The 18,001-nt window shown below is 40.3% G+C and overlaps 2 protein-coding genes across 2 annotated transcripts; both read right to left on the bottom strand.

Annotated features, from left to right (window-relative positions):
• Positions 1 to 2,428: 2,428 nt before the first annotated feature.
• Positions 2,429 to 4,443, bottom strand: LOC141702887 (putative disease resistance protein RGA3). Its single transcript, XM_074506488.1, has 4 exons — positions 4,409 to 4,443; positions 3,561 to 4,367; positions 3,266 to 3,462; positions 2,429 to 3,209 (listed from the first exon to the last, which is right to left on the bottom strand). Exons 1-4 carry the CDS (start codon positions 4,441 to 4,443, stop codon positions 3,055 to 3,057), a joined length of 1,194 nt encoding a protein of 397 aa, XP_074362589.1. The 3' UTR covers positions 2,429 to 3,054.
• A 484-nt stretch (positions 4,444 to 4,927) lies between these two features.
• On the bottom strand, positions 4,928 to 12,928 carry LOC141702888 (uncharacterized). The gene is made up of 8 exons (XM_074506489.1): positions 12,658 to 12,928; positions 10,879 to 11,197; positions 9,900 to 10,097; positions 9,424 to 9,696; positions 8,294 to 8,396; positions 8,042 to 8,160; positions 6,619 to 6,795; positions 4,928 to 6,295 (listed from the first exon to the last, which is right to left on the bottom strand). The coding sequence occupies exons 2-8, from the start codon at positions 11,176 to 11,178 to the stop codon at positions 5,462 to 5,464; spliced, it is 2,004 nt and encodes a 667-aa protein (XP_074362590.1). The 5' UTR covers positions 11,179 to 11,197; positions 12,658 to 12,928; the 3' UTR covers positions 4,928 to 5,461.
• Positions 12,929 to 18,001: the final 5,073 nt, after the last annotated feature.

The following is an 18,001-nucleotide window of genomic DNA, read 5'->3' as shown; positions in this document are numbered from 1 at the left end:
CGCAATTAGAGTAAAGGGTTATTCCTTGAAACATTCGACGAACATGATCGAGATATGACCATTAATGTCTCAAAGCCGTAAATTGGCACCATAGCCTTTGACCACGACACCATAGCCTTTGACTTGTCGCCGTCTATGGAATATGGTTATACTAAACGGATTAAGATTCAAGGTCAAACATTCCATCTGAATCCGATAGACATTGAAGTAGAGGAATTAGGAGGGTTCAAACCCGGAAGGGTACCGACTCTGTAAAACAAGTCATGATGGAAAAATTAATCGCATTTATGTATGGATTTGTGGAGGATTGTTAGAAAATTAGGATTTTAGAGCTTAATTTAATTATATTCTTGATATTAATCCTAAAAACTAATGATTGGTAATTGTTCAATGATATTTGAACTTAAATTTTCATGTATGGTTTTAAGAATTTTCTTAATGAAATCCATATGAATTGAGAGTTAAAAGTAGCTTGGAAAAACTTGAAATTTTGTGAATGTTTGTCCCACATTGAAATAAATAAAGGGGGTTGTGTGCTTTATATGGTATTACCCACATGAGTAGTATACAACTAGTAAGGTGTGTGATGGTCCATTGTGTTGTTGTGTGCTTCACGCGCCCACACACGCGCGCGCACGCCGCCGCCCCGCACCGCACCGGACCAGACCGGGTCGAAGGGCGATTTGGGCGAATGTCTCGGCGTCTCGCGTACGCGAGGCGACCTGGGCGAGGATTTTATTTATTTGAGAATTAATTTTAATTCGAATTTATTTATCGGTGACTGGATTATTATTATTATTACAATAAATTGTTGGGCTGGGTTTGATACTGAATTGGGCTAAGTCACTTTGTTAGTGGGCTTAGTCTAAATACATTGAACCTGGAAGTGAAAAAACTGTTATAAATAATTTAAATTCAAAATCTGATCAGTTTTGATTTTTTAAATTATTGGTGCAGTTTAATTCAGACATTAAAGTGTGGAACCGTTTCATTTTTCCTCTCCTATAAATAGAGGCTAGAGTGAATGTATTTTCTACACCACACAATATTCTCTTCTCTTCTCCCTCTTTGCATTTTCTCTCCCAAAAATACAGGTTCGAAGTGCTGTAGGTTGGTTTTCCGGCGACTGAGGTGCTGGTCGAGGTGGAGGTTTAGTTGTTGCTGTTAACATAAACTCCGAGCTGTTTTATCCTGGTGGAGATATTGCACGCATCCCAAACGCAGCAGGTAGGGGGCAATATTCTCTTCAAGAGCAGTCAGGACTTCTAGCAAGGCCTAGTGACTCAGCTGTGATCATTTTTTCTTGGCATTTTGTATATGTGCACCATTATTTTCAGTCACTGTTGAAAGTTATGGTTTCGGGTACATCTTCGTTTCTCTCTTCGTTATTTCAGTTACTGATTTTGTTTATATGCATTATTTGTTTTGTTGACTGTGGTCTTGGCCTGAACTTGTTAAATTCTATATACACTTGCCTCTTTGTTGCAATATTCGATAGTGAAATTTACAACACATTATGGAAGAAGAGAGAAAAGTGGGCAGTCCCACTTTCCGGGACCGTCTCACCTCACTTTTGTATATTATTTTTAATGTTAATCAGGGAAATAAGCATGCAGTCTATTTACTATTGCACTACATATATAATATAATAAGGTATACTTGGGTCTTGATTTTTTGACAAGTGGGATCAGCGTTGCATGTGTTTGTCCACTTCTCTGTAGCATTGTGGATGGTCTAAAGATATCGCATCAACTTGATTTACAGTTGGCGGAGTATCATTGGACTGGACCCACAATGTATGTAGCTTCTCTGAGTTTGTAATGATTTCAGGAAAAGGATTATATTCTCCCCGAGTGAAGGTTAGATGACGAGAATTTAGAGGAGCTGTGTATACCTGCTGTTAGAGGTGGCCACTTGTGCGGTCCGTGCAGTTTGGGCCGGGCCGCATACGGGTTGAACACTAAAAATCTGGACACTGAACCGGTCCGGTGGAGAAGCGAATCGGGTTCGAGCCGGGTTTGAACTGGAGAAAGAGGAATCGTAACCGCACGCAAGTTGGCGGGCTACGCGGGGTCAACGAGTCGGGCTTGTGCGGGCTCGATGAGTCGGGCTTGTGTCAATTTCATTAATTCTGAAATGAGTTTGGTACTGGAGTGTAGTCTAGTAGTAGACTAGTAGTACTGCACATATCTAGGCAATAATTTTATAGCAATAATTAATAAATATTATCGAATTATATTATTAAAATTTCAAATAAATAAATTTTAGAATTTAAAATTTTTATAAATTAAATTCAAAAAAATTATGTAATATTATAAATAATCTGTGATATGGGTTTTAGGTTATTATTTTTGATAATAATTTTTTTATATATCTATTTTAAGGTTCTACTTGTACTACTGATCTATAGTTAGCTGACACTGAAATGTGAATTTAGAAAGTAAAGACATAGAAAAAGAACAAACATTCCTACTACATTTACAACTTAGCAAACTAACAAACCAACCCAAGTGTCTGTTCAGGCTCACGGGTTCGCGCGGGCTGTGCGAGCTCACGGGTTCGTGCGGTCCTGCGGGTCTTGTGCGGTCCGTGCCGGGTCCGGTCCTGGTTTTCGAAAACTCTATTCGTAACCGGCTCGTGAAATCTAACGATTTGTGCGGTTCTGAACCGGCCCGAACCGGGCCGAATAAATCCGGGCTTTACTACGAATCGGTCCCGGGTGGGCGGTTCGAACCCGCACAAGTGGCCACCTCTACCTGCTGTTCTTCACACACGTTCACAATAAAGCACTCGTTTTTGGTGAGGTATTGTGCAAGATCATGTACAATGTCATGCATCATTAATCTTGTAAGTTATAACCATGCCACTTTCGTTGTTTATTTAGATTCTGAAAAGAACATCGCATAATCAAATCATCTAACTCCTTCCTGTTGCTTCCATATCTGTACTTGAAAGATAACCTTGCGCCATCCATAGTTTGATCCGATTGTATGCCTCAATATAGTCAATATTTTGGAAACTTAGCGCAATATATAAAGCATTGCCTCAATATAGTCAATATTTTGGAAACTTAGCGCAATATATAAAGCATTGCCTCAATTTTGAGGAAAGATCATAGTAGCTCAACAGTAAAGGAGGGGAAAGATCTTCCTCTGCCCCACTCATACCAGAACTCACTCCTGCAAACATCCCTCCAAGCTGCTGCAGTACTTTTTAAGCGCATGAGACCACCAATAGTATATACAGAAAGAGGTAAGCCTTCTACCGATATCTTCCAATCTTTCTCTTTCATCTTCAGTTTTCCCATTAAATGCTATCCTACTGGACAAAGACCGACAATTTTCTTCAGACAACTTCCCCAAAGGGTGAATGTATGAGCTATTCATCATTCCCGCGACACTCACCAAAACTCTACTTCCGAGAGCTCCTTTCTTGAGATTGCACTCCAATTGTTCCCAATATCTGGGGCGCTACTTCCCCATATCATCTAGAACAAGCAGACATTTCTTTCCGTTGAGAGATCTTTTGACAAACTGTAGTGCAGTTTCAAGTTCAACTACTTCGGGCCACTTATTCTTTCCGATTCAACAATAATTTTAAGTTCTGCCACACCATGTGGAGCACGTTTCTCAACGGAGCTAACAACAGTATCAATTACAGCCACATCAGGAGCACTCCATTCTATAGACTCAACGATGGCCTTAGCAACCCGGACTTCGTCATATGGATCAGACACACACACCCATATCAACTGGTCAAAATGTGCCCTTACCTCGTCACAGTTGTAAACCAGTTTGGCAAGTGTAGTCTTTTCGATTCCTCCCAAACCCACTATTGAGATGATCTTGATTGTTTCGGTTACAGCTTGAGTACCACTCTCAAAACACAAATTTTTTAGAAGAGTACTCGTATCATCTTCCCGACCACAAACATGTAGTGCCGCAATGGATGAAGATGATCTGGGCCACACCTGACTATCTTCACCACCAATGGCTTCTCTGTTAAAACTAAACATATGGCCCTGATAGGTAATTTCATTTAGCCGCTCGTTTATGTTGTGTATAGTGATAGCTATATCACAGCGATGAACAACTCGACTGAAATTAAAGCAGGAGAATGGCAAGATAGATAAACATACCCTTTTTTGAGCAGTTACAACAACAATTTTTGCAATTTCCATCTTCCTGTTAGCTGTTTTCCATTCACAAATTACATTGTCCATGTCGTAGGCTACATCTTTCAGATTCTCTAGCCAGACACGTACAGTAGCGTCTCTCACCTGACTTCTCTCAGCATTCTCAAGCAACTTCTGGATGAAGCTGAGCTTCTCATCAATATTTTCAATGTCTTTCTCACCGACAACTAATCTGCTCTATTTCTCAATTTTTGTCTAGTGAGCATAGCAAACTGTTCAATCACTTGGGAGATCAATGCATCACCCATAATTTGGAGTTGAACAATGACTAAATATAAGTAAAAATCAAGATATTTGGATGCTTAATTGTAAGAAGTTATGGTGTTTATGGCTTCTATTCTAGGAAGCAGGAAACAAAGGAATGGAGAAGTATTAAATGCGAAGACTTCATATAATTGACTTCAGTTAATTAAGTTGAAAACATAACCAGGTCCACAGACTAGTACCGATTGGCTTGAAGACTTCAAGAAAATGGGAATAGGAACCTTTTCCAATGTGTCCATATGGGGGGTTAATTTGGTTGGGGCAGAAAATATTTGAATTTAGGGGGGTAATCTCTTCATCCCCGTTTCACATTCCCCTTTCATAGACAATCCAAGTTTCCCGTAAATAAATAATTACAGGCAAAATGAGCAATTATATTTAACTGCCGCCTGAGTCTTTTGCCAGTATAATTAGTAGTGCCAGTGCAAACCAGTTCATAATAAAAACACGGTATCTGACAATCATATATAAAACAAGATCAACTTCCTTCACTCGTAATTTTGAATATTTAAGGTCCCTAAAGGACGTTTGAAGGGTTTAAGACTAACACAAAAGATACATGAGGAAAAAAACAAATGCTAGCAGCAGGAGAAGTCAATTCGAGCCATAGCACATCGTAACATATAACTGCCTGATCTATATCAAACAGGTTTTACATAAAGGTTTGAATCAGCATGTTCTATTCAATACAGGCAGGAAAAGAACATAAACTCCCGCTTGATCCTACTCAGGAAAGAAACAGACCTTTTGAGACGGGGAGATGATCCAGAGCGCGGGTTCCAGGCACTTAAGGAGAAGGTCAGTAAAGGATCAATTCTGGCATCAATGAATTAATGAACTTGAACCGCTGACCGCCAATTCTTGGCCTTGCTGTATTTTGTTTGTTTACCTATATTACAATCACAACTGGAGTGCATCCATCAACTCTCAAAATTGAAGAGACAAGGTCCCCTCTAGTACACAGTTCTTTACAATAAAGTTACTACATGCAAAATCGGTATCCTATACGTGAATCTCTGCTTCATCCCCCGTGTTAATGTCAACAAGTAAATTCTCCTTTTCAAGTTCCTCGATCAATCTTTCAATCTGTTTTCTATAAACAGGCATAAAGTGGTCTGCAATCATAGTTCGTGACAGCCTAAGTTTACTGTATAATGATCTAGAAGTCAGGAAAATGCCGATCTTTGTATCTGTCAGCTGGCTATTATCAGTGTCAGCAGAAATTCTGCTATCAGTGTCAGCAGAAATTCTGCTATCATTGTCATCTCCTGGCTCGTCTAAGTGGAGAGAGACAATATGCATAATTTTTCCTGGAGGAAAAAATCTGTGCACCTCTTTTGTATCTGGTACTGAGCTCTCTGGCTCGATTTCACTTATCTCTGCAATAGCTTCTGCCTCTTCCTCCCTAATTTCCTTAGTTATATTCTCTTCATCACCTTCCATGGGATTATACAGCTCCTCCTCGAGTTGCCGCCATAATTCAACTTCACTAATATCTTTTTCATTTGCATTTTGGCCATCAAGATCATAGTGGCAATCAATATCCACTTCATCATTCAAACCTGATTTTTCTGAAAAAGAAACGTCAACTTCAGAATCCCAAACCATCCCCGCAGATGATACTGGAAGTTCTATGGCTTCACCAGTAGATATGTTCTTGGGAGACCTAACAAGAGGCTGAGAAGTTTCTGTTCTACTAGAGGAAGACTCTACGGAATCTTCTCCTGCTCTTGGCTTAGACCGATGGCGAGGACCCATGCAGGACCATGATGATATCTGCAGGGAAGGGCGTGATAAAGCTGACTGAGCCATGCTTTGGGCCCTCTTCATAACAACCTACACCATAAAAGACACCACAAAAATTGTCATTCAATAATGATATACTTAACAGGATCAGGTGGCTCATCTGAAGTTCCTAAAAACCTATACTTCAAACAACCAAGTTAAATCTGCAGTTATACTTGATAATTTTGGACGGGATTATTGTTCTCAAATGAGTGATTTGCCTGGTTATGATGGCTCAAGTACAAATCTACAACATACATATGGTGAATGGTGATCATACTATTACTAGAATCGAGACATTGTGTATGGACACAGGAGGTTTTGCTGTTCTGTAATTAACTGCCGAGTTCGTATCTCCCGCAAATGTAACATACCTGAGTACCACTTGAAACTGGGCGCAGCATTGCACCAGCACCAGCAACCTTAGCTCTAGCACTGGCAATGGATGGAAGTCGAGACCCCAATGCCGTTGCAGAACGATAAACGGTGCTAAGAATTCTAGTTTGCTCAATTTGGTTCCTCAGATCATTAATCCACGCAGATGCAGTCACCTATTGAAACAAGTAAATATGCACATTTATGCATTAATCAGTCAGTTAAATGCTTAATGGGTATGAGGAGTCACATTTGTCAAGTTTGTACACAAAAAACATCAATTTCTCTCCCTTCTTGACCATGGATATGAACATAAAAATAAAAACTAATGGTATGACAGTAATATTATGTTATTGAAACTTCACAATAGGGGCAAGTACGGTTTGGGTAAATGCAGTAATTTACACATCTCCAGAACCGTAAAAAATATCAGGTATTAGAAAATTCGAGAACTAGTCTTGTCCCGTGAATAAATTTATATGCTATGTTTCTACGTTTTGAAACAAGATAGAATGGGGAGTCGGATTTTTGGTTTCAAACTATCTCCATAAAACTTGAATTTTTTTTATGAAATCGCAGCTCTAGAATGTCCAGTATTATTCCAAAAATATCACCATTGAGTTACTTATTAGGTAATATTTAATAACAAAAACTACAATAAATAATGCACTTAGTTCAAAGTTCTCGAATATATGCTTGTACGTTTTAATTGTCAAATTCCAAAATCCTAACTGTACAATAATACATATAATAACATTAACATTACAACATAGAACATTGAAAAAGAAAAAAAAAATGCAGAGCATTTGCTTATTTGATGCTCATTGAAAGGGTAGTTATCATTTTTATTCAAACCGAAAAATATTGTAACAGTTACAAAATCGGCAATTCAGTACAGAACAATTCGGGAAGGTTTAGGAAAATTCTCCGAACAGTTCTTGTCTAAAAACCAGAACCGTTAAAAATTGGGTACAGTTCTGTACGAATATAGTCAAGACTCAAAGTGAACGAAATTTATTGGTTGAAGGACTTTTAAGTTCAGATAATTTCTATGTCCATGCATAGCCCTACTTGACAACATCTAATTTCATACCCATTAACTGAAAAATGCCTTTAACCGAAACAAAATACTCTATATTAAAGAAATAGTTTGAAGTAAAGCTGCCTGGAAACAGAAACGTAAATTTATGTCGTTGATTCTTGCACTATCTATTACTAACGTTCTAATTATTACAGTCATTGAAAGATGCATTCATCTGACATAATGTAATAATATGCAACATCGACAATAACGACGTAAAAATAAGGGGAGGTAGGAAACTGAGGACTCTAAGAAAATGTCAGGAGAATACATTATCGGCATATGAAACAAGCAAAGAAAAAGAATTCTAGCAATTACTAAGTACAGGACAAGATTTCAACCTCTGTACGCAAGTCATCCATGGAAGCAGCTGAAAATGTAGGGACCAAATCTGCTCCATTAATGACAGATGTAATGAATTCATTGCATGAGTCTGCCAGTTCCCAAGTCATACAAGCAGCTGCATCAAAAATTTATTTAATATAGGACTTTGAACCAGAACGAAAAGGAATAGGATGATGCACTTCTGCTTTAAATTATAGATTGAGAGGCTTATAAAATTGCAGGTTCAACAAGTATGCAACATTGTAAACCTGGAGCGAAGGCAACACAACAAGCTGTAGACCATTCCTTCTGCTCCCGCAATACAAAAGTTAGAAGTGCAGCTGTACCACCACCCAACGAGTGACCTACAATCTAGCACCCACCAGTTCAATACAAATATTTAGATACAACTGATTAGCTTAGATAATTACATCAAGACCTTTGGACGTTTTTAACCTTCAACCTCATCAGTACTACGTTTCAAACCTTATTGTTCAAGAAATTAGCAATTAAACCTTATTCTTACGTAACTAAACCATTTCAATGTGGCATAACATCCAGGCGACTTTTCAAGGCAAAATTCTAGGCAGAAAAATGCCATGGCTGGCCAGATGCGAACTCATCATTTTTGGTCAAATTTCTCTCTACCGTTTCTTCCTTCCAGACAACTTCAGCTACCGATTGCCGTACTGCATGCAGTCTATTGTTTGTCCCCTTCCCTACTTTCCCCACAAAGACCCAAAGCATGGTGCGCTGTACTGACCACTCCACAAGAGTTTCAGCAGTGTTGCCCCCCATCAAAACCATAGAAAAGTTCGTTGTTCATTGTTAAGACTGCAATCTTCACGGGAAACCCCAGGAGAACTCCAAAGAGGTACAGTAATAAGGTTCGGTAGCTAATTTCTTAAACAATAAATTTTTAGTTGTGAAAAAAGTAATTTAAAAGTTCAAACTGTATAAAAGCCTAAAACCGCCAAATCTATCAGATACCAGCAAACTGTGATCAATAAAACCCCTGTATAAACACAAGAGCCCCCTAGACTTCTAGAACAAGTGAACATCTCCACTCAATTTATAAAACAAATCAACAGAAACTTCCAGTTTCAAATACTAATTGTCTCATATTTAATCAGTCTATAAAATACAACCAATAATACTGAAGAGTTGATATATAAATTAATATAGTGACTTAGTTGGGAGAGCTTATCAGACTGTGGTAATGATTCAAAGCTGATTTTTTTTTGATTGAATTACATGCTTATTTTCAAAACTTTGAACAGTAACGATCCTTGTGAAAGATAACATTCTCTCATGAGACATATTCCAAAAGAAAATAAGACTATGACTTCTACTCGGGTTTTCATATTATGCATATTCAGTTTCAATGGAGAAGGAATACCTTAAGGTTATAATCAGGATACTTGTCAAGTCCTTTGGCAAGAGATGGTATTGCAAGTTTTGCAATCCATCGAGCTGCTGCTACCATTCCACCATGTGCATAACCTAATACTAAATTACTCACCCCACCTTCGTGCACAACTGAGTGATGAAATGGTACTACTGCTCCTGTAGCGGCTGTCAGTGTATCCTTAATACTGTGAGTTCCGCGAATCAATAATAGAAAAGATTCTGTTTTGTGGTCTACCAATATTGTAAAAGCTGGCTTCAAAATCTGCCAAAAAGGTAAAATACTAATAATACTTGAACAGGTCAATAAATTCACAAAAAGGTGAAGTAAACACACATCCCTCTTGCTCAAGTTCTCTCACTCTTTGGTAAAAAAAAAAGAAGTCGAATGCATAAGAGAGATATAGAACATTCATAAATCAAGACCAAAGAGGTTTGCTTGAGAGTTTAAAGTTTTTAATTACTTACCCCAGCTTTAGGTTCCTGAAGGAGGACATCGTCTTGCGAATAGCCAATTTCTTGCAGAAATAATGGAAATGGTTTCTTCGAGAAATGCCAGCAAAGAGTCAGCAAGTTCAGAAGATGTCTAAGTTCAGAACTTACATTAGCTCCAGTAAGCTGTGTACTATCTTCGCCACCAAATACACTGCAAACTCTTAGGTTCCCCTGCAAAATTACTGTTTTTTTACATCGATATATGCAAAGTAATTCACAATATATTAATTGATAATAATGCTTAGCATCTTACCAAAAAGAATATGTAAAATATGGCAGTAGCCGCAGTACTCACAACCGTCACAAGTTATAAGATATGCAAGATCAAGACCACAAGCCAGAGGTTAAATACAATCTATATACATATATTCCTCCATGTGATTGTACTTGTTAAAAAAGTTCAACCCCACTCGTCGTCAAGTCCATGCCTCTTTTCAATCAAAGAAGTAAAAGCAGATTTCGAACAAGTAAGCCTTCACAGATACTAGACTGGTAGAGTAAATATAGCTATATAGTAAGTTATAGAAAACATTGCGTGTCCTCCAGGTAAAAGGAATGTCCTTGGGATAGGCATAAATGGGTTAGTTTAAAATTAAAGTGGATAGCCTAATCATCAATAATGGAAATCACTCAAAAAGAATCCATAACTATAGTGATCTCGTATTTTAATATAAAGAAAGTATATACTAATTTTGTTAAATTAGAAAATTTTCTTTTAAAAAATATCATCCCTCACTCTTTCGCAAGATATGATTTGGAATGTTATTGATTTGGTTTGATTTCACGCATAATACCAATCAAAAAAGATAAAGGTGCAACTTCTAATTTTTCCAATCAAGATGGAGATACATGTCTATGTTTTCTTTAAATAAAATCACAACAAAAACACTACAAAGTAACATAAAAGCAATCCCTCTTCTTTTTTGTTAAGTAACATAAAAACAATCATTACCTGTCTCTTTAAAAGGAAATTAATGCCAAAAGCCAAATCGCCAATGGGCCACTTCCCTAAAGTCTCAGAGTAAGTAAACCTAAGTGTCTCTGACAAAGTAGAAATCGTCTCCAACCAAGTCCCGGGGGCTTGAATAAGTCTATTGGAAACTCTATCAATTCCTAAACGTAGATTTCTCCGTCTTTGGATACTATTGCCATCATCATCTTCTGTTTCAATAATTGTCTCAACTTTCTTGTTTAAAGTATAATATAGGAGAGCAGCTGCACCCGCCGCAGTGGCCATAGTTGCAGTTGCCATGAGTTTGCGGTCCTTAGCTCTGTATATTAACATACCAAATATAAGTGATACAATTTCACGCCAATATAATGCTAATATTGTTATCTGTACCAGAGGAATTATATAAGAATGGCCCAGTTAAAAAAAATTAACATTTAAGTTTATTTAAGGCAAGACATTTAACTTCATCACACATAAAACCAAGTAACGACACGAACTCAAAATATACATCATCAAGCGAGCAGTTGAACTCAATCTGGCTGATGCCAGAACTAATGCTTTAATACAGTTGAATGGGACAAAATTAGGTAAGAAAGGAATGATATTTGGGCGGTCAGAGTGTAAATATTCATAACATGCATTCCTTCCTGCATCCATCTCATACAAATTCAACAAAGTTGAATCCGGCAGCAATAGAGATGAATGATCGTAATACTTCCTACTCATCTACTTGGTAAACCTCAACACAAAGTCGTTTGGTTCGGCTAATTCTGGTATCAGGTATGGGTTTCGTTCATTCCAAACCCATTCCAAACCCAAACCTGCTGTTTGGCTGACTGTTTTTAAAATCTTTAAAATTTGATACCCATTCCTTATAACCGTCTGGAATCAAATTTGATACCCTAGGGGAGAGGTGGGTTTGAGAGAGTGGTATGAGGTATCAAAATAGATTTCATTATTTCATTACTTATAAAGTTAAATACAATCTTAAAACATATATCTAAAATATCATATTTAATTTTAAATAAGTTATGCTTATTTTTAATCAATACAAAATAGAAATATTTTATTTTTATTTATTTCAAAAATTATAAATTAACATTAAAATTTTAATTTTTTAATCACTTATATTTAATTGTTTTCTGTTTGTAAGTTGTATAAAAACTTAAATTCAACATATGCAATATATAAAAGTTTAATTCAATCAATAAATCAAAAATATTTAAATGAAACATATTTCATTCCAGCACCGAACCAAACACATGATATCAGGAATGATTCCCCAGACCCATAACAGCCTAACCCGATTCCTTATTCCAAACCCATACCATTTTCTGTACCAAACGACCCCTTAACAGTTTCCGTACTCTAACTTCCCGCTTCCCTCTAAATCCTTATCTTCTTCCACTTGCTCAGAATACCCCATTCAATAATATTAATTCCACCTTAACTAAACATAAACAAGAAAAAACACGATTACACTGATCTAAACAGATTCATCCCATAAATCATACATCCAATAAAATAAAATTCTTCATATTATTTTGCACAGCAATCACAACAATTCAAAAATAATCTAAATATGACTATGGAGTAAAACAAAATCGACAACATAATTTCTAGTTGTTTCTAGACATCAACAAATAGTTTCGAAAAATACAAATATAAACTTTAAACCTAGCAAGCAATAGAAAATACAAGATACTAAAAAGGGCAACAGAAATATAAAAAGAATAACAAAGAAAATAAAGAAATGTGATTGAGAATAAGAGGAGAAACCTGAGAAAATTGAAGTAGAAAAATTAGGGCACAAGAAGGGCAATTGGAGGTTCCTTAAGACTTGAGAGATTGGAACAAGACTTAGAAATGAAAAATTCAGGGCAATAAAACGAGTTTTGTGTTGAGAAGCGGTTGTAATGTAAATACTAGAAGATTAGGAGAAGTAGACTAGATTGGACTATTCCGGTATTTGTGCGAACTTGAAACATACACATAAATGCGTGCGTCAGATAGATAGGACTAGGAGGTGTTTGTGTTGTTTGGGTTTGGAAGGACACGTGTCGGTCACACCAAGCGGAGTCGTTATGAAGCGAAGCGAAGCAGACCCCCCTTACGGAGTCAACCGACTTGGACAAATACCACTTATTATTCCTAAGGTGTTGTCTCAATTAAAATCTATATGTTATACCCAAAATTTGGCATAGGATTGACTCGGGTCAAACGCGGGCTAATTATAGTCAAATTCGGTGTTACATTGTAGAGGACTAGGACGCGTCCAGCGACAGAGGACGCGCCTGTTTGAGAAGGGATGTGTTACGAAGCGAAAAGAGTGCATGGTCAAGGAAGGACGCACCCAGGCTACATGGACGCGTCAATGTTATGAAAGTGCTTGACAAATGAGATCTTGTGGCGATGGACGCTGTAGGACGCGCCTACTTTAACCATGACGCGTCATAGGAAGTAAAATGTTGTGTATGATGGTTTTGAGGAGATGGTGTGAGTCTAATAAGGATGAAGACGCACCCTAAGTTCTAGGACGTGTCCTGTATTTGTTCTATGTGTTCTTAATGGTGACTTAAGGACAAAGCTTGCCTGGAGAGGAGCAATGGAGGTTATTTTTACTAATGTATTTGTTGTAGGTACTCTTTGAAGAATTCCCTCCTTGAGACGGTCAAAGAGGGGGATGTCCGTGAAAAGCTTGAAGGCCTCCAGGGGTATGTCTGATGATTGAAGGCCTCCTCCTGTATTCAACAGGTGTCCTCGTTGGGGATGCAGAGTTAATTTTGGTGTGTGCTTTGGGAACTCTGTTCTTGTATTCAACGGGTGTCCTCGTTGGAGAACTTTGGAGTCATCCTGCACTTTGCACCCAAGAGCTTGGGATCACCTGTCCTGCTATCTGGTGGGTTATCCTCATTCGGGGGACAGGGACGCGTCTGGCACTTGGGGTGAACCGTGGCTATACCTGCGTTCGTGAATCAAGGGAGATAGTTGTAGCGGAGTGTTATCCTTGCGGAGGGAGATGCACTATCCGTGAAGTCCTGCGATTACGGACGAGTCTTGGGCCTTCGCGGTTGGGCCTCATAGTTGGACATTCCTAAAGCTAGCGGAAGACGGACTTTGGATGGGCTTCTACTGGACCTAGGAATAAGAAGTCTAAGTCCATTAGACTTCCTGTTCTACGAGAACTACGTCAGGCTTGATCCCTATATAAAGGGTACGTAGGCATATTGAGAGGGTAAGAAGTTGAGAGCTGATAAGAGAGCCACCACTTACTCTGATCAATCTCAGCCTAAAACAACCACAATCAACCACACACCGCTTAAGTTTCCGGCAAAGAACCACCGTCACAGATCTTAGTTCCAGCGAGAAACCTCAATCTTTGTTGTTACCAGATTCCTCCGTCAACAAATTGGCGCTAGAAGGAGGGGCTGCTAATTAAGGTCATAATCTTAGGAGGAAAAGATGTCTTATAATCATGATGGAAGTTCTTATGATGGAAGTGACAGCAGATCTGAAGGAGAAGGCGGGGGAGGCTACACTCGCCATGAACCCTACGTTCCCAGAAACATGGCGGATCCACCAAGAGCTCCTGATGTGGGGGGGACACCTCCAGTTCTCATCAGCAACGCTGATATCTTGGAGCAGTTGTATCGCATGAGGGATACTCTTAACAATTTTCACTCAAGACTGAACACGGTGGAGCGTCGAAGGACGAGGAGAGGTCGTCGTTTCCCCCATCACGGTCATGCCTTAGGGAAAGCCCCTGTAGTTGAAGGAGACACCCAGGGCAGCGGGGAAAACCCGTGAATCACTCCGCGGCGCTTGGAATATTCTGATGATGTAGAGCCTATTGTGGAGCTTGTTGATGAGGACACCGATGGTAGGGAAAGGCCTCGCCTTGGTAACCAGGTGGTGCCACACCCACATAGGTCTAGGCGTACGATGGACGAGCGTCGTCGTGCGGAGAACCCTCAAAATCAAGATGAGGAAGGAAGGGATCTTTCAGCCTTGAAAAGAAGACTTGGCATAAGGTTGGAAGACGACGATTTGAGGATGTTGCTGGTAGAATGGCAAAAGGAAGGAAACGCCGGAGAAGTGAGGTCCCGTGACACAACGCGTGTGCCCCCTTCATTCCAAAGGGATGACGGGGCGCGGCACCGCGAGCACGAGCGTGCCCCTCCGCGAGGAAGGCCCGGGAATTACTACCGGGGATATCAGAGGAATGGACGAGGAAGAATGGGATATCAATACGGAAGAGCACCCTACAATAGTAGGAAAGGTGGAGCACCCTCCGCTGGAGAAGCCCCTGTCGTTATTCCCGTAGCTTCCCATAGTGCTACTGGTAATGGGTCTGGGACGCGTCCTAATGACCAGGACGGCGGTCGAATTCAAGTAAGAATGCCAAACAATGATGAAATTCCGCGACGCGGTCAAGAGGAACCTCGTGTGCGGGAAAATATTCAAAACCGAGATGGTAATAATGCACAGTCGCAGCCTCAGGGCGAGGGGCGGCGAGATCCACCACCACACCCGGGGGGTAATGAAGGGGAATTACAGCAAGTCGCAGAGCAACCCCAATAGCCTAATGTTCAAATCATTCCTGGGATAGGGACGTTTAATGTGAACGACCTCAAGAGGTTGCTCAACCATCTTGAAGGAGGAAGAGTAACGGCGACTGCGCAAGCTCCTTCTCCTTTTGCTGCTGCTGTGAAGAAAGCGCAATTGCCCGTAGGATACAGGAACACAACCAATGACTTGCGTTTTCATGGGAACTCTGATCCTGTGGAATTCCTGGGGCATTTTAATATTGAAATGGACGTATATCAAGTACCTGATTTGGCTCGATGCCGTCTCCTGGCAGCCACTTTTAGGGAAGGCGCTCAGCAGTGGTTCCAAAAACTTGGTCCAGGTGTGATCACATCCTGGGAATAGATGAAAACTTTATTTTTGACACAATTCCAAGCCGCAGTGAAGTACACACCACATGTTACCACACTGGCTAATGTGAAACAAAAGGAAGGAGAAAGTTTGACTTCGTATTTCAAGAGGTTTAATGCAGAATCCACTTTGGTGAGGGGTGCAACTGATGAGACACTGAAAATACTGCTTATAGCTGGGTTGCGTGTGGGAACGGATTTCTGGAAGCACCTGCAAGGGAAGGACCCTGTGTCACTAGCTGACGTGCTTGCGCAGGCGGAGTCGTTCAAAGCAATTGAACAGTCGCTTGCAGAAACAAAAAAGAATGACAGTACCCATAACTCCAAGGGGCGATCCAAGAGAAGGGACAGATCCTTGAGCCCAGATTATCGGCGAAATGCCAGAAGCCCTAACAGGGTGAATACCGTGAGCTCGCGGAGAGAATGGAGCCCACCGTCGAACTATGAGAGAAGGGTCAGCAATTATACGCCATTGGCGGCGTCTCATTGATCATATCTTTGAGGTAAATAAGGATAGAGGAATCTTCAAGAAGCCCGACCGTCTAACTTCATGGCAGAGCAGAGACAAAAAGAAGTATTGTGACTACCGTGAGTCTACTGGCCATGACACCCATGAGTGTCGTCACCTGCAGGATGAAATTGAGCAATTGATCAAGGCTGGATACCTAGGAGAATGGATTGACAAGGTGAAGCGACGCAGGGGAATTGATGACAAGGGTAAGGATGAAAGACAGCCCCCGCGGGCGGAAGATGTTGAAAAAACAGCAGAAGTTAAGTTTCAGAGGGCTGGCAGCATCAGGGCAATTTTTGGAGGACACCCTTTTGTTGGTGATAGTAATCGAGCACTGGAAAGAAACGCGAGAGAAGCGCGACATCCACCACTCACCAACATCCACAGCTTGGAAGACAAACCTCTGAAGGTCTTTAAGGGAGAGTCCGCTGATATTACGTTCAAGGAAAAAGAATCAAGGTGGGTGCATCATCCTCACAATGATGCGCTGGTGATTACCATGCTTATTGGGGCAATGAATATACATCGAGTCTTCTTGGATAATGGGAGTTCTATGAACATCTTGTACTACAGCACTTACAAAAAGCTAGGTTTCCCGGATAGCGATATGTATTTTGAAGATGCGCACCTCTATGGCTTTACTTGGGAAGCAGTGAGAGTTATGGGTTCGGTCAGGCTTCCCGTCACGCTCGGGGAAGGGGCTTTGTCAGTCACTCAAATGATAGATTTCAAAGTGCTGGATCAGGATTCCGCGCACAATGTGTTGGTCGGCAGACCTTGGTTGCGAGCATTCAGGGTGATAACCTCGATACATCACTTAATGATAAAGTTCCCAATGCCAAACAGGGTGGGCAGTCTGAGAGGGTCGCAGTATGAGTCACGCGACTGCTATCATAAGGCTGTTAAAGAATTCCGCAGGAGAAGGTATGAAGGAAAGGGTCTCCCATTTGAGGATGTAGAAGATATTCATACAAAACCAAGCGGAGAGGTTCATGCCCACTATTTCGTAGAAGGCCCTGAAGAGGAAGAAACCTATATCTCTGGGAACTCTTTTTGGATGCTGGGGCATGTTTTGAAGATCCGTAGCGTGGAAGAAGTGGTGGTGAATCATGCAGAGGAGATCATACAGAAGGAGGTTGACGGAGAAAAATTGGAAGGAAGAAGTGAGATTTTGCAAGGTCTCGGAAATAACTTCAAGGTGGATGCTCCTCAAAAGAAGGACGCGCCCTTGAGGCATGAAAATAGAATTGAGGTTGATGCTCCTCCAAATGAGGACGCGCCCTCTTCATCTGCATTGCACAAAGCTATGCCCTGTCTTGAGGTGGATGTTCCCACTCATGAGGACGCGCCCTCAGATGCAAAAGTGAAAGTCGAAGACCCCTGAGACTTTGATTTCGATTTGGATCCCAGGATCTCTATGCCCACCGAAAAGACAGGACCAGCCGAAGACACAATATCTATCCCGGTTGATAAAAATGACCCGAGCAAGGTTTTGAAAGTGGGATCCCAGTTAGATGATGAAATGAGAGCAAGTCTTACCCGCTTCCTAATTGCAAATCTTGATGTCTTCGCGTGGAGTTATTCAGATATGATAGGAATCGACCCAGAAGTAATGTGTCACCGTTTGAATATCTTCCCGAATTGCAAGGGCATACGTCAAAAATGCCGCCCAGTA

Source organism: Apium graveolens, unplaced genomic scaffold, assembly GCF_009905375.1.
Source record: "Apium graveolens cultivar Ventura unplaced genomic scaffold, ASM990537v1 ctg5842, whole genome shotgun sequence".
Lineage (NCBI taxonomy): Eukaryota > Viridiplantae > Streptophyta > Magnoliopsida > Apiales > Apiaceae > Apium > Apium graveolens.
Note: the sequence above shows the minus strand (reverse complement) of the source record. Positions and strands in the feature narration are given on the sequence as shown.

Coding starts and splice junctions, on each gene's coding strand:
- LOC141702888 (XM_074506489.1), bottom strand. CDS start 11,178: ATGGCAACTGCAACTATGGCCACTGCGGCGGGTGCAGCTGCTCTCCTA. Junction 10,098..10,878: donor ATTTCCTTTTAAAGAGACAG/GTAATGATTGTT, acceptor GTAATTTTGCAG/GGGAACCTAAGAGTTTGCAG. Junction 9,697..9,899: donor TTCAGGAACCTAAAGCTGGG/GTAAGTAATTAA, acceptor CCTTTTTGGCAG/ATTTTGAAGCCAGCTTTTAC.
- LOC141702887 (XM_074506488.1), bottom strand. CDS start 4,443: ATGGGTGATGCATTGATCTCCCAAGTGATTGAACA. Junction 4,368..4,408: donor ATCTCCCAAGTGATTGAACA/GTTTGCTATGCT, acceptor GAAATAGAGCAG/ATTAGTTGTCGGTGAGAAAG. Junction 3,210..3,265: donor AGAAAGATTGGAAGATATCG/GTAGAAGGCTTA, acceptor GCGCTTAAAAAG/TACTGCAGCAGCTTGGAGGG.